The 13760-nt window shown below is 50.3% G+C and overlaps 1 protein-coding gene across 1 annotated transcript; it reads left to right on the plus strand.

Annotated features, from left to right (window-relative positions):
- Window positions 1-10488: 10488 nt before the first annotated feature.
- CD52 (CD52 molecule) lies at window positions 10489-13112 on the plus strand. Its single transcript, XM_003271650.3, has 2 exons — window positions 10489-10639; window positions 12762-13112. Exons 1-2 carry the CDS (start codon window positions 10586-10588, stop codon window positions 12891-12893), a joined length of 186 nt encoding a protein of 61 aa, XP_003271698.1. The 5' UTR covers window positions 10489-10585; the 3' UTR covers window positions 12894-13112.
- The last annotated feature ends 648 nt before the right edge of the window (window positions 13113-13760 follow it).

Here is a 13760-nt window from a genome sequence, read left to right on the forward strand (position 1 = left end):
CCATCACAGCCACCAGTGTAGCTGGGACTACAGGGGCGCACAACAACGCTCAGCTAGTTTTTGTATTTTTTTGTAGAGACGGGGTCTTGCCATGTTACCCAGCCTGGTCTCAAACTCCTGAGCTCAAGTGATCCGCCCATCTCTGTGTCCCAAAGTGGACGGCATTCTTTATATGCAAATTGGAAGCTAAAGAGAGCGACCACTACTGAGTGCCTTCCAAGTACCAAGTGGTAACAAGAAATTTACAGATGAGGTCCGGGCGCGGTGGTTCACGCCTGTAATCCCAGCATTTTGGGAGGCTGAGGCGGGCGGATCATCTGAGGTCGGGAGTTCGAGACCAGCCTGACCAATATGGAGAAACGCTGTCTCTACTAAAAATACAAAATTAGCCGGGCGTGATGGCGCATGCCTGTAATCCCAGCTACTCAGGAAGGCTGAGGCAGGAGAATCGCTTGAACGTGGGAGGTGGAGGTTGCAGTGAGCTGAGATCACGCCATTGCACTCCAGCCTGGGCAACAAGAGTGAAACTCTGTCTCAAAAAAAAAAAAAAAAAAAGAAAAGAAAAAAGAAACCGATGAGAAAACAAGCTCAGGGTAGTACAGTGGCTTGCATAAGATTATAAAGGCAGGAAGCAGAAGTGGATTCAAACCCAGAATGGTCAGCCTCAAGATCCCATGCTCTTCCTAGGACTTTCACTCTGGTAAACAAGGCAGGCATAGATAAACCAGGGAAGCAGGTGGCACAAACCTACTGCCAAGGGAGGAGTCTGGGCGGAAAGTGTGACTGGAGAGTGGAGACAGGAGGAGCTCTTTTGTTGCTGAGCTGCTCCCAGAAAGTTTTCTGAGGTTTTAGGTATATGAAGATGAGAAAGACTGAGATCACGTTGGGGCCAAGTGTTTTTTGGGGTTGGACTCGTGGTCAGGGAGAGTGGCAACTTCATACTGTCACCTTGCTCATGGAGATAAGCAAGCGTGGGAAGCAGGAGCTCTGGCCTCATGAGCCCTGCTGTGGTCTGCCCTCTGATTCCTGCCTCAGCGAGAACCAGATCATGAGTGGTATTTACCCACGCACCAGGATTTACCCCATCCCTTCTTCCCACCCAGGGCCTGGCTGTAGATTCTGCAGCAGGCAGACACTCAGCAAACATCTAGTTCCTGGGAGGAAAATGGGAGCCCTCTAACCTGGCAGGCCAGTCGTTTGATTTTTTTTTTTTTTTTTTTTTTTTGAGTCTTGCTCTATCACCAGCCTGGAGTGCAGTGGCACGATCTCGGCTCGCCACACCCTCCACCTCCCAGATTCAAGCGATTCTCCAGCCTCAGCCTCCCGAGTAGCTGGGACTACAGGCACGCGCCACCACGCCCAGCTAATTTTTTTGTATTTTTAGTAGAGACGGGGTTTCATGATGTTGGCCAGGATGGTCTCTGTCTCCTGACCTTGTGATCCGCCCACCTCGGCCTCCCAAAGTGCTGGGATTACAGGCGTGGGCCACTGCGCCCAGCCCCAAGTCAATTGATTTTTTTTTTGAGACAGAGTCTCACTCTGTCGCCAGGCTGGAGTGCAGTGGTGTGATCTCAGCTCACTGCAATCTCCCACTCTCTGGTTCGAGCAATTCTCCTGCCTCAGCCTCTGAGTTGCTGGGATTACAGGCATGTGCCACCATCCCCAGCTAATTTTTGTATTTTTAGTAGAGATGGGGTTTCACTATGTTGGCCAGGATGGTCTCTATCTCCTGACCTCGTGATCTACCTGCCTCAGCCTCCCAAAGTGCTGGGATTACAGGCGTGAGCCACCGTGCCCTGCTAGTTTGATTTTTTTTTTAAATAATATTTATTGGGGAAGTCAGAGCCTTATTATAAAAATATACAATTTCACTGGAGAAACTTGGAAAATAATAAGAGCCATCATTTGTTGTGGATACATTGTACTGTGGACCAGCATAACTTAACAACTCTATGAGGCTGGGCTCTGTCGCTTAATAGCTGGCTGTTCCTGCTCAAGATACTTCACTTATCAGAGTCTCAGTATCCACAGCTGTAAAGTAGAGATACTAATAGAATCTACCTCCTGGGATTATTGCACAAATTAAATTTTCCATAATGAGGCACCGGCCCCAGCATGAGTGGGGACAACAGCTGAAAAAAATATATACGCTATTTAAAAAATTCCTATAATGTTGCATTATTGCTTCTGAAAAGGTGTTCTTCTTTTCTTTCTTTGCTCATTTATTTTTAGAGACAGACTCTGTCTATGTTGCCCAGGCTGGATTTGAACTCCTGAGCTCAAGGGATCCTCCTGTCTCGGCCTCTCAGCCTCCCAAGTAGCAGAGACTATACCCTCTTGCCACTGTGCCTGGCTCAAAAAGGAGGAGTTTTTGGCTGGGCACAGTGGCTCACACCTGTAATCCCAATATTTTGGGAGGCTGAGGTGGGTGGATCACCTGAGGTCAGGAATCCGAGACCAGCCTGGCCAACATGACAAAACCCCATCTCTACTAAAAAATACAAAAACTAGGCCAGGAGCAGTGGCTCATGCCTGTAATCCCAGCACTTTGGGAGGCTGAGGCGGATGGATCACCTGAGGTCAGGAGTTTGAGACCAGCCTGGCCAACATGGTGAAACCCCATCTCTACTAAAAGTACAAAAATCAGCCAGGTGTGGTGGCATGTGCCTATAATCTCAGCTACTTTGGAGACTAAAGCAGGAGAATCGCTTGAACCCAGCAGTCGGAGGTTGCAGTGAGCTGAGGTTGCATCACTGCACTCCAGCCTGGGCAATGAGAGCGAGACTCCATCTCAAAAAAAAAAAAAAAAAAAAAAGAAAGAAAGAAATACAAAAATTAGCAGCGCATGGTGGTGGTCGCCTGTAATCCCAGCTACTCGGGAGGCTAAGGCAGGAGAATTGCTTGAACCTGGGGGGCTGAGGTTGCAGTGAGCCAAGATTGCACCACTGCACTCCAGCCTGGGCGACAGTGCCAGACTCTGTCTTAAAAAAATAAATAAATAAATAAATAAAGAGGTATTTTTCAAAAAAAAAATTATAAAAGAAACCAAGAGTCTAAGCTCATCTGATTTTTTTTTTTTTTTACCTATATTTCTCTTCCCACATCTTAGAAGGTCTGGAAATCTCTGAGGTCTCCAGGTTCACAAGACTTGAGTGTTGTGAGGGCCTTGGAGACCCATCTGACCACTTCCAAGCTGCAAGGATTCCCTCTAGATGTCTGAGATGGGGTCGCCCAGCCTCATCTTGATCGCATCCAATGGTGGATATTCACTGTCTGATGATGGTGCAAAGGCCCTGGCCTGGGAGGAGGGAGGTCCTGAACAAGGCTCTTTCTGGACCTGTTTCCCACCTGCAGGGTGAGGAAGTAGACCCCAGCTCTGGGGCTAGATGGTTCTGGAAGTCTCTATTCTTTTTTTCTTTTTTTTTGAGACAGAATCTCACTCTGTTGTCCAGGCTGGAGTGCAGTGACATGATCTCAGCTTACTGCAAACTCCACCTCCCGGGTTCAAGAGATTCTCTGCCTCAGCCTCCTGAGTAGCTGGGATTACAGGTGCCTGCTACCATGCCCAACTAATTTTTTTGTATTTTTTAGTAAAGATGGGGTTTCACCATGTTGGCCAGGCTGGTCTTGAACTCCTGACCTCGTGATCCACCCACCTCAGCCTCCCAAAGTGCTGGGATTACAAGCATGAGCCTCCGTGCCTGGCGGAAGTCTCTGTTCTTTTTTTGAGATGGAGTCTCACACTCGTTGTCAAGGTTGGAATACAGTGGCGCGATCTTGGCTCACTGCAAACTCTGCCTCCCGGGTTCAAGTGACTCTTCTGCCTCAGCCTCCCAAGTAGCTAAGATTACAGGTACGTGCCACCATGCCCAGCTAACTTTTGTATTTTTAGTAGAGACAGAGTTTCACCATGTTGGTCAGGCTGGTCTCAAACTCCTGACCTCGTGATCCACCCGCCTCGGCCTCCCAAAGTGTTGTGATTACAGGCATGACCCACCGCACCCGGCCACAAGCCTCTATTTTTGAGAGTGGACAGAGTCTGCTTTGCTTTTAGGTCATTTCCTGAAAGAGCCTTATCAGTTATGACCCCTCTGAGGTTAAAGAGTTTATTGAGTTCTAGCAGCTCAGGAAGTAAAAGGTAAATAATAAAGGAGAGAGTTCCTCCAAGTCTCTTTAGCAGAATAAAAATCTAGTTATCTCTTCCACCTTCTCCCTTCTCTACCCACATCACCACCACCTTAGACGAAGCCCTCATCATCTACAGTTTAGCCTGATATTTAGAGCCCTCCTATTTTGGGTTCTGCCTTTCTCACATTCCAGAAACCGTCATGTTCTCCCCTACGTTCTGGCCTCTCCTTCCAATGAGAACATCCTCTCTTGCCTTTTCCATTTGGGAAAATTCCCATTTGATCCTTCAACAAGTTCAAATGTCCCCTCCCCCATGAAATCATCTCTGGTTCATCCCCACTCCCCCGCAAGCAGAGCCACACTGTACACTCCACTCTCTAAAAGCCCTGCTGTTGGCCGGGCGCGGTGGCTCACACTTGTAATCCCAGCACTTTGGGAGGCCGAGGAGGGTGGATCACGAGGTCAGGAGATCGAGACCACGGTGAAACCCCGTCTCTACTAAAAATGAAAAAAAAATTAGCCAGGCGTGGTGGCGGGTGCCTGTAGTCCCAGCTACTCGGGAGGCTGAGGCAGGAGAATGGCGTGAACCCGGGAGGCGGAGCTCGCAGTGAACCGAGATCGCGCCACTGCACTCCAGCCTGGGTGACAGAACGAGACTCCATCTCAAAAAAAAAAAAAAAAAAAAAAACCCTGCTGCCATTATAGCATTTCTTTTTTTTTGAGACAAAATTTCTGTCACCCAGGCTGGAGTGCAATGGCGGGATCTCAGTTCACTGCAATCTCCACCTCTGGGTTCAAGCGATTTTCCTGCCTCAGCGTCCTGAGTAGTTGAGATTACAGGTGCATGCCACCATGCCCAGCTAATTTTTTGTATTTTCAGTAGAGACGGGGTTTCTCCATGTTTGCCAGGCTAGTCTCAAACTCCCGACCTCAGGTGATCTGCCCACCTCGGCCTCCCAAAGTGCTGGGATTACAGGCATGAGCCACCATGCCTGGCCCATTATAGCATTTCTTCTTCAGTTTTGTGATTTTCGTATGGGTCTCCCTGCTGGACTATAAATTCCTCAGGGGAAAGGACCCTCACTCATTCATCTTGCCTGACACACAGTAGGTGTCAATAAATTAATTAAAAGAGTGAATAAGGCTGGATGCAGTGGCTCACGAATGTAAGCCCAGGACTTTGGGAGGCCAAGGTGGGCAGATCACCTGAGGTCGGGAGTTTGAGAGCAGCCTGGCCAACATGGAGAAACCCCATCTCTACTAAAAATACAAAAAATTAGCTGGGCGTGGTGGCATGCACCTGTAATCCCAGCTACTCAGGACGCCGAGGCAGGAGAATCACTTGAACCCAGGAGGTGGAGGTTGTGGTGAGCCAAGATCATGCCATTGCACTCCAGACTCGGCAACAAGAGCGAAACTCCATCACCAAAAAAAAAAAAAAAAAAAATGAATGACCAAAAGACTGAATGGGTAGGTGGGTGGATGGACAGGTGAATGAATGGGTAGATGAAGATTCACCTTGGATGCAGTATGATGCTACTGAATCCCAGCCCTGTCTCAATGAGGATGAAAAATTCAGGGCGGATCACACTGTGATGTGTGCTGTAACTCTCTTCTCCTTCCTCCCTCCCTGCTGTATTCCATTCTATCATTGACCAAGGACATTTGGAGAACCTGGCCTATGTGAGACTGTGCTAGGCCCTAGGGACAGTCATCAAAAGACACTGTGGGACTGGGATGGGATGGTGATCTAAGGTGCTTTGCATGCCTGGACTCCTCTTGTTCTACAGGTCTCAGCACACACATTTCCTCTGAGTGGTCTTTCGTGACCACTGACCTAGAATATATCCTCCCCACGTTTCACTTCTTCTTCTCACATTACCCCCTTGATTTCCTGCTGCCATTTGTGAAAATCTGAAATTACCATTGTTTTTGTTAGTCTTTCCCCCACTCAAATATCAGCTCCATAATAGCAGGGACCCTGTCTTTATGTCACTGCTGTATTCCCAGTGCCTAGTTCAGTACCTGGTACACAGCAGGCACCCAATAAACATATTCTGGTCTAATAATATTTTCTTACAATCTTTACTTCACATCACTAATTTTCTCTTCAGTTGTGCCCAATCTGATGTTAAACCTATCCACTGAGTTCCTAATTTTTATTACCATATTTTTCAGTTCTAGAATTTCCATTTGGTTCTTTACTATAATTTCTTTTTTTTTTTTTTTTTTGAGACAGAGTCTTGCTCCATCACCCAGGCTGGAGTGCAGTGGCACAATCTCGGCTCACCACAAGCTCTGCCATTCTCCTACCTCAGCCTCCCGAGTAGCTGGGACTACAGGTGCCCGCCACCACGCCCGGCTAAGTTTTTGTAGTTTTAGTAGAGACGGGGTTTCACCGTGTTAGCCAGGATGGTCTCGATCTCCTGACCTTGTGATCCACTCGCCTCGGCCTCTCAAAGTGCTGGGATTACAGGCGTGAGCCACCGTGCCCGGCCGGTTCTTTACTATAATTTCTAGTTCTCAATCTTGTCCAGTCTCAATCTTGTCCTGCTGCTCAGAGGGCAGAAGAGGAAAATGTCTTTAAGTATAGTAAGCATAGTTATTTGAAAATCTGATTGATTATTCCATTATCTGGATCTTTTGTATAACTTTCTATTATCTGTTTCTGCTTTTTGGTCATGTCGTCTTCAATTTCTTTGAGGGTTGGGCTGTTGTTTCCTGTTTACTCTCACTCCCCATGGTCCAACCCAAAGCCTAGGTGGGGGGAGTTTGTCAGGGCTCCCCTTGCTTAGAGGATCTAGAACTATAGTTTTTCTCCCATACATTTGTAAGTATGTGAAGATGAGAAAGCTCGGTTCCGTTTCTCAGCTGTCCCCTCTGCAAGTGGCATACTTTTAGAAGAAAAGCAGCTCCAAATAAAGGGCTTGCTTCTCTCAGTCCCTTATCTCTTTTCTGCATTGGTAACTTTTCAGTACTGACTCTACTGTTGCCCCATAGTAAATATTTACTGGATGAATAAATACAGGACTACTAGGCTCGGAGGTGGGAATAGATCTAGATGCATTACACGCACTCATTCTTCCGGCAGTCCCTGACACCTACACTGTGCCATGTTCTGTGCTGTGCTGAGTGAGAGAAGTGACAAAACCTAGTCCCAACCCACAAGGGACAGACCATACTCTTGGTAGACACAATCTTTAGAACAGAGGTCAACAGAAAGGGCCCTTCGAACATTTAGGAACTTTGAGTTTCCTGGGGAAAGTGGAAAGTTTCCCTGGGGAAGGGGCTTCTAAGCTAAATCTTGAAGAATAAAGAAGAGTTTGCAGTCTGGGCAACATAGCAAAACTCCATCCTCCACCACCCCAAACATTAGCTGGGCGTGGTGGCATGCACCTGTAGTCCCAGGTACTTAGGAGGATGAGGGGGGAGGATTGCTTGAGCCCAGGAGTTCGGGGTTACAGTGAGCTATGATTACACCACTTGTACTCCAGCCTGGGTGACAACGGCAAGAACGTGTCTCAAGGGGGATAAAAAAAAAGAGTTTGCCAGGTGAAATAATTGGAGAAGGGCTTTCCTTGCAGAGGAAATACACGGACTGTAAAAGATACTCCTCAGAGTATCAGGAGGTGAAAATGAAGCTTCTGAGGTTTGCAAGAAAATGTTTACAAATAAGAGTCTGGCATTTAGTATCCTCGCATGCATCTCCAGCATGGGAAACTACAACACGGCTGGCCCCAGGCTCGTCCTGTCTGGCTGCCTCTTTGTAAGAGGGGAGAAGATTGCGCAGTGTGATGGAGCTCATTTTCAGTGGAGTAATCTCAGACTTCAACACGGGTATCCTGTCTCCTGGGCTGGTGCCCTTCTGGCACAGGAAACCTCCCTGGCTCTCATGAACCCTAGAATCACTCACCCCCACAGGCACACCAAAGACAGCTGAGAACTTGAGTCAAGGGTGAGGAGAGACCTCTGGGTGAAAGGGCAGGGATGGGGAAAGAGGGTGATGGATGGCTGGGGGCTCCTCCCTCTTCTCTCCCTCCCTGCCCCTCCCTCTCCACTTCCTGCCTTTCTCTCATCAGCTTTGACTCTCAGTTCTTCTTTTCTTCTCTTATTTTTTTTTTTGAAATGGAGTTTTTCTCTTGTCACTCAGGCTGGAGTGCAATGGCACGATCTCGGCTCACTGCAACCTCCTTCTCCTGGGTTCAAGCGATTCTCGTGCCTCAGCCTCCCGAGTAGCTGGGATTACAGGCATGTGCCAGCACACCTGGCTAATTTCTGTATTTTTAGTAGAGACGGGGTTTCACCATGTTGGCCAGGCTGGTCTTGAACTCCTGACCTCAGGTGATCCACTCACCTTGGCCTCCCAAAATGTTGCGATTACAGGCGTGAGCCACTGTTCCCCGGCCCTTTTTTTTTTTTCTTTTTTTTTGAGACAGGGTCTTGCTCTGTCACCCTGGCTGGAGTGCAGTGGCACAATCATGGCTCATTGCAGCCTGGACCTCCCAGGCACAAGCAATCCTCCTGCCTCAGCCCCCAAGTAGCTGAGGCTATAGGTTTGTGCCACTATGCCCGGCTAATTTTTTTTTTTTTTTTTTTTTTTTTGAGAGATGGGGCCTCCCTATGTTTCCCAGGTGGTCTCAGACTCCTGTGCTCAAGTTATCTACCCGCCTCAGCCTCCCAAACTGCTAGGATTACAGGCGTAGCCCCCATGCCCGGCCTCTATTTTTTTCTTTGGACCCAGCCTCAGCCAGATCTCCCCTGGGCTTGCAACACAAGGCCCAAAACAATAGAAGAGAAGTGAGGGGAGTTTTCCCTTCACTACCTAGCATGTAAATGAGGCCTAAAGTAGACTAAGGAAGGCAGAGTGTGAAGGGAGAATGGGCCAGAGCTGGGGTTGTGGTGACCAACTCCTGGGGCCTGGGGGGAGTTGGTGTAGGGGAGGGGGCGGGAGTGGCAGGGAATCAAGACTTAATGGGTGAATTCTAGGGCAGCCCCAGAGGTTACATACATGGCTGTGGCTTCAGACAGACCTGGATTCAAGGTCAAATGAGACTGGCTCCACCATTTACGACCTTAGCAAGTCACTTAACATGTAAGCCTCAGTTTTTTCACCAGTCAAATGGGGATAAACATAACACCTGCTGCAGGGCACCACAGAGGGAATCAAGTGAGGGAATGCATAAAGCATGGAGCACTATCCAGGCAGCTTTGGGATTCCTCTCATCCGCCCACCCCTCCCTGGGCCCTCACAGCCACTCCCTCACCACAGTCCCTTTCTACTGCAGCTTAGTCACCCACTTGTCCCTTCCCTCGCTACCCTCCCATTCATCCTCAGCTAATACAAACAACCCATCTGCTTGCTACTTTCTCTACCCAAATCACAAAATGCTAGGTCTTGGCTGGGCGCAGTGGCTCATGCCTGTAATCCCAGCACTTTGGGAGGCCGAGGCAGGCGGATCGCTTGAGGTCAGGCATTCGAGACCAGCCTAGCCAACATGGTGAAACCCTGTCTCTAAAAAAAAAGTACAAAAAATTAGCCAGGCGTGGTGGCATGCACCTGTAGTCCCAGCTATGAGGGAGGCTAAGGCAGGATAATTGCTTGAACCCAGGAGGTGGAGGTTGCAGTAAGCCGAGATCACGCCAGTGCACAGAGCAAGACTCTGTTTAAAAAAAAAAACGAAAACCAACAACAACAACAGAACAGAACACTAGGCCTTGACAAACTTCAGAAATCATCTATTTCAGTCTTCCCAATTCCTTGAAATGAAGAACTGAGGCCTCAAGAGGAAAGCGCAACTGAAACCAGGCTTCCCGATTCCTCACCTCCAGCACTTTCACAGAAACCACCAGCCCTTCCACAATCTAAACATTTCCCAAGCTTTCATTCAGAACCTGCAGCCCATCTACAACCTTCCCTTGAAACCTAAATCTATCCCAGCCTTTCTCCTTCAGCTCCTATACCCTGCCCCAATCTTCTTTAAACAACAAACTCATTTACGGCATATCTGCTATGTGCTGGCTCTTTTTAAATTGGTTATTATTACATGTAATCCGGCAGTTCTTTTGTTAAAGGGTCAGAGAGGTAGAGTTTCTGGCCCAGGGTCTCAGAGTTGGTCAGTGATTAAACCAGAATTCAGCCTGCAGGATGCATGATTCCAAGCCTCGGGCCCTACTTACTCCCACCATTGCCTCTGGACTGACCTCTCTCCTATCTCATATGATCTGGCCTGCTCCCTCAGCCAGGGCCTTAGAACCTAGGGACTGGTATTATCCACCCCCAGATCTGCAGAAAGGAAGCCACACCCCTCCTCCACCTTGTAGGCCCTCCTTCCTCTCCCTACCTCACCCCGCCTCCTCTGCCTCCTGGTTCAAAAGCAGCCAAGCCAAAGAAGCCTCCAGACAGCCCTGAGATCACCTAAAAAGCTGCTACCAAGACAGCCACCAAGATCCTAACAAAATGAAGCGCTTCCTCTTCCTCCTACTCACCATCAGCCTCCTGGTTACGGTACAGGTAAGAGCAACACCTGGCACCACTGCCAGGACTCCCCAAAGTTGCTTGGCATGGAGGGAGGGCATACAGGATGTGAGCTCCCAGAGACCCAGCCTTCTCTCCTGAGAGCACAGCAGATGGACTCCAACAGGAAAATCAGGGACACAGTGGGCCTGGCCGCCCAGCCTTCCAGCTCTTTTGGCTGGGGCTGCACTGCTTGTGGGCTGCCCTGAGAGAAACCTGTATCCACAGCTGGGGAGTACTTACAGGGTGCCAGGCGCATTGGGGCACCCAAGGGGTGCTGTGGAATAATAGAGAACTAAGAGACTTGGGAACACAACCCTGAGTGAGGAAGGCATCGGCCCACAGGGAGTCTGGGGAGATGGTCCTTTGGGGAGAGGCCAGGAGATGTCCAAGTGGAGCCTGCTGTGGTTATGGAGGTGACAGGCGACACTCCAATCCCCACTCCCCTGCCAGAGAGAAGCCTGGATGTTCAGGAATGCAAAGAAGACAGGACTCTCCCATTTCAGAGACAACTGGAGTCTCCAAAGCGACTGCTATTCCAGGAGGCAGCTTTGGTAGAATCCCAGGTGCCCAGAGGGGAGTCGGTACAGGAGACCGGAGCCATCAAGTTCTTGATCAAGAACAGCTTGATCACCATCAAAACCAGCTTCATCTCCATCAAGAGCAGTTCTAGTTGCAGCTCCATCAAGCATTAAGGACAGCTTGATCACCATCTGGCCACTTCCCCACCCCACATCCAGCCAACCACGCTTTGCCAAGTGCTTTCTCACTCAGCCCCGGCTCATGTGACCTTCACAACTGTGATGAACTTCTCCCCACTCAGAAGAGGAAACTGAGGCTCAGGGAAGCTAAGCCCTTTGCCAGGCTAGGAAGGTCAAGGGCTAGGGCTCCCCTGTCTCCCTCTATGCCAGAAGGGCTGGTGGCTGGGGGAGACATGAAAAGAAATGTTCTGTGACTGGGCACGGTGGCTCACGCCTGTAATCCCAGCACTTTGGGAGGCCGAGGCAGGCGGATCACCTGAGGTCAGGAGTTCAAGACCAGCCTGGCCAACATGACAAAATCCCGTCTCTACTAAAAATACAAAAATTAGCTGGGCGAGCCGGGCGCGGTGGCTCACGCCTGTAATCCCAGCACTTTGGGAGGCCGAGGCAGGCGGATCACCTGAGGTCAGGAGATCGAGACCATCCTGGCTAACACGGTGAAACCCCATCTCTACCATAAATACAAAAAGAAATTAGCCGGGCGTGGTGGTGGGCGCCTGTAGTCCCAGCTACTCGGGAGGCTGAGGCAGGAGAATGGCGTGAACCCGGGGGTGGAGCTTGCAGTGAGCCGAGATCGCGCCACTGCACTCCAGTCTGGGTGGGCGACAGAGCGAGACTCTGTCTCAGAAAAAAAAAAAATTAGCAGCTGGGCGTGATGGCGGGTGCCTATAATCCCAGCTACTCGGGAGGTTGAGGCAGGAGAATCGCTTGAAACCGGGGGTGGAGGTTGCAGTGAGCCGAGATCATGCCACTTCACTCCAGCCTGGGCAAAAGAGCGAAACTCTATCTGAAAAAAACAGAAGGGTTCTGTGAAAGGGGGTGAGCAGGGGCAGTGATCACCTCTGTCCCTGCCTGTGTCAAAGCAGAGCAGCCAAACATCCTGATAGGACCTTGTGGAAGAAGTAGTGGTCACATGCGGCAGAACTGAGGACTGTTTTATGGAGGTGGGCGGATGGAGGGCAGGGAGGGTAGAAAGGGGACTGCATCTTTAAATAACAAACACAAGATTCAAAAGTCCCCTGAGGGCTGGGTACGGTGGCTCACGCCTGTAATCCCAGTACTTTGGGAGGCTGAGGCAGGTGGATCACCAGGTCAGGAGTTCGAGATCAGCCTGACCAACATGGTGAAACCCCGTCTCTACTAAAAATAGAAAAATTAGCCTGGCATGGTGGCACGTGCCTGTAGTCCCAGCTACTCAGGAGGCTGAGGCAGGAGAATCACTTGAACCCGGGAGGTGGAGGATGCAGTGAGCCAAGATCGCACCACTGCAGTCCAGCCTGGGTGACAGAGTGAGACGCCGCCTCAGAAAAAAAAAAAAAAAAATGTCCCCTGAGCTTATCCCACTTCTCTTCCTGCAGATACAAACTGGAGTCTTGGGACAAAACGACACCAGCCAAACCAGCAGCTCCGCAGCATCCAGCAACATAAGCGGAGGCATTTTCCTTTTCTTCGTGGCCAATGTCATAATCCACCTCTTCTGCTTCAGTTGAGGTGACACGTCTCAGCCTTAGCCCTGTACCCCCCGAAACAGCTGCCACCATCACTCGCGAGAATCCCCTCCATCCTTGGGAGGGGTTGATGCCAGACATCAGCAGGTTGTAGAAGTTGACAGGCAGTGCCATGGGGGCAACAGCCAAAATAGGGGGGCAATGATGTAGGGGCCAAGCACTGCCCAGCTGGGGGTCAATAAAGTTACCCTTGTACTTGCAGTGGGGTCCTGCGTGTGGTTACTGGACATCCCTGCGCCCCAAGAGCCAGCTGTGCAGCAGCACCAGGGAGTTTCCCATGTCCCCATCAGCAGGGAAGTTGGCACCAGCGAGCAGTGCCCAGCTTCCCTACCTAAATTCCAAGGCTGAGGGCCCTTCCCCTTAGAAGCACATCGCAGGGACAAGGCCCAGAACCTGGCAGCCTCACCAACCCTGCAGTTGCGTTTGCTTCACCCATCCCTGGGTGTTTGGGAATGATGGTACTAGAGATGCCACCAGCCTGGACATCCCAGGCTCAGAGAGCCCCTACCCCACTACCTGGGTATCTTCAGAATGACAGATCCAGGGAGATCCCCAGTCCCAGGGACACCCCTCAACAAGGTCTTTAGATCCCCAGCAAACCAGCCCCACAGGCATCTGGGGCTGGAGAAGGATGATGGGTGGCTGTCTACCTCCCATGCTGGCCCAGGGGCTGGGAAGGCACGAAGGGCAAGCAGCTGCTCTGACCACTCCCACCCTCCTGGGCTTGGGGCATCGGAGGTGGGTGCTGCAGAGATGGAAGGGAGCCCCAGGGCACCCCCCAAGGGCCCCTCCCACCTTGGCTTCTTCCTCGAGGACCTCCAGGAGCAGAGGGAGCTCCCCCTCTTCCAT

The sequence above is a fragment of the Nomascus leucogenys genome, chromosome 24 (genome assembly GCF_006542625.1).
Source record: "Nomascus leucogenys isolate Asia chromosome 24, Asia_NLE_v1, whole genome shotgun sequence".
In the NCBI taxonomy this organism is placed as follows: domain Eukaryota; kingdom Metazoa; phylum Chordata; class Mammalia; order Primates; family Hylobatidae; genus Nomascus; species Nomascus leucogenys.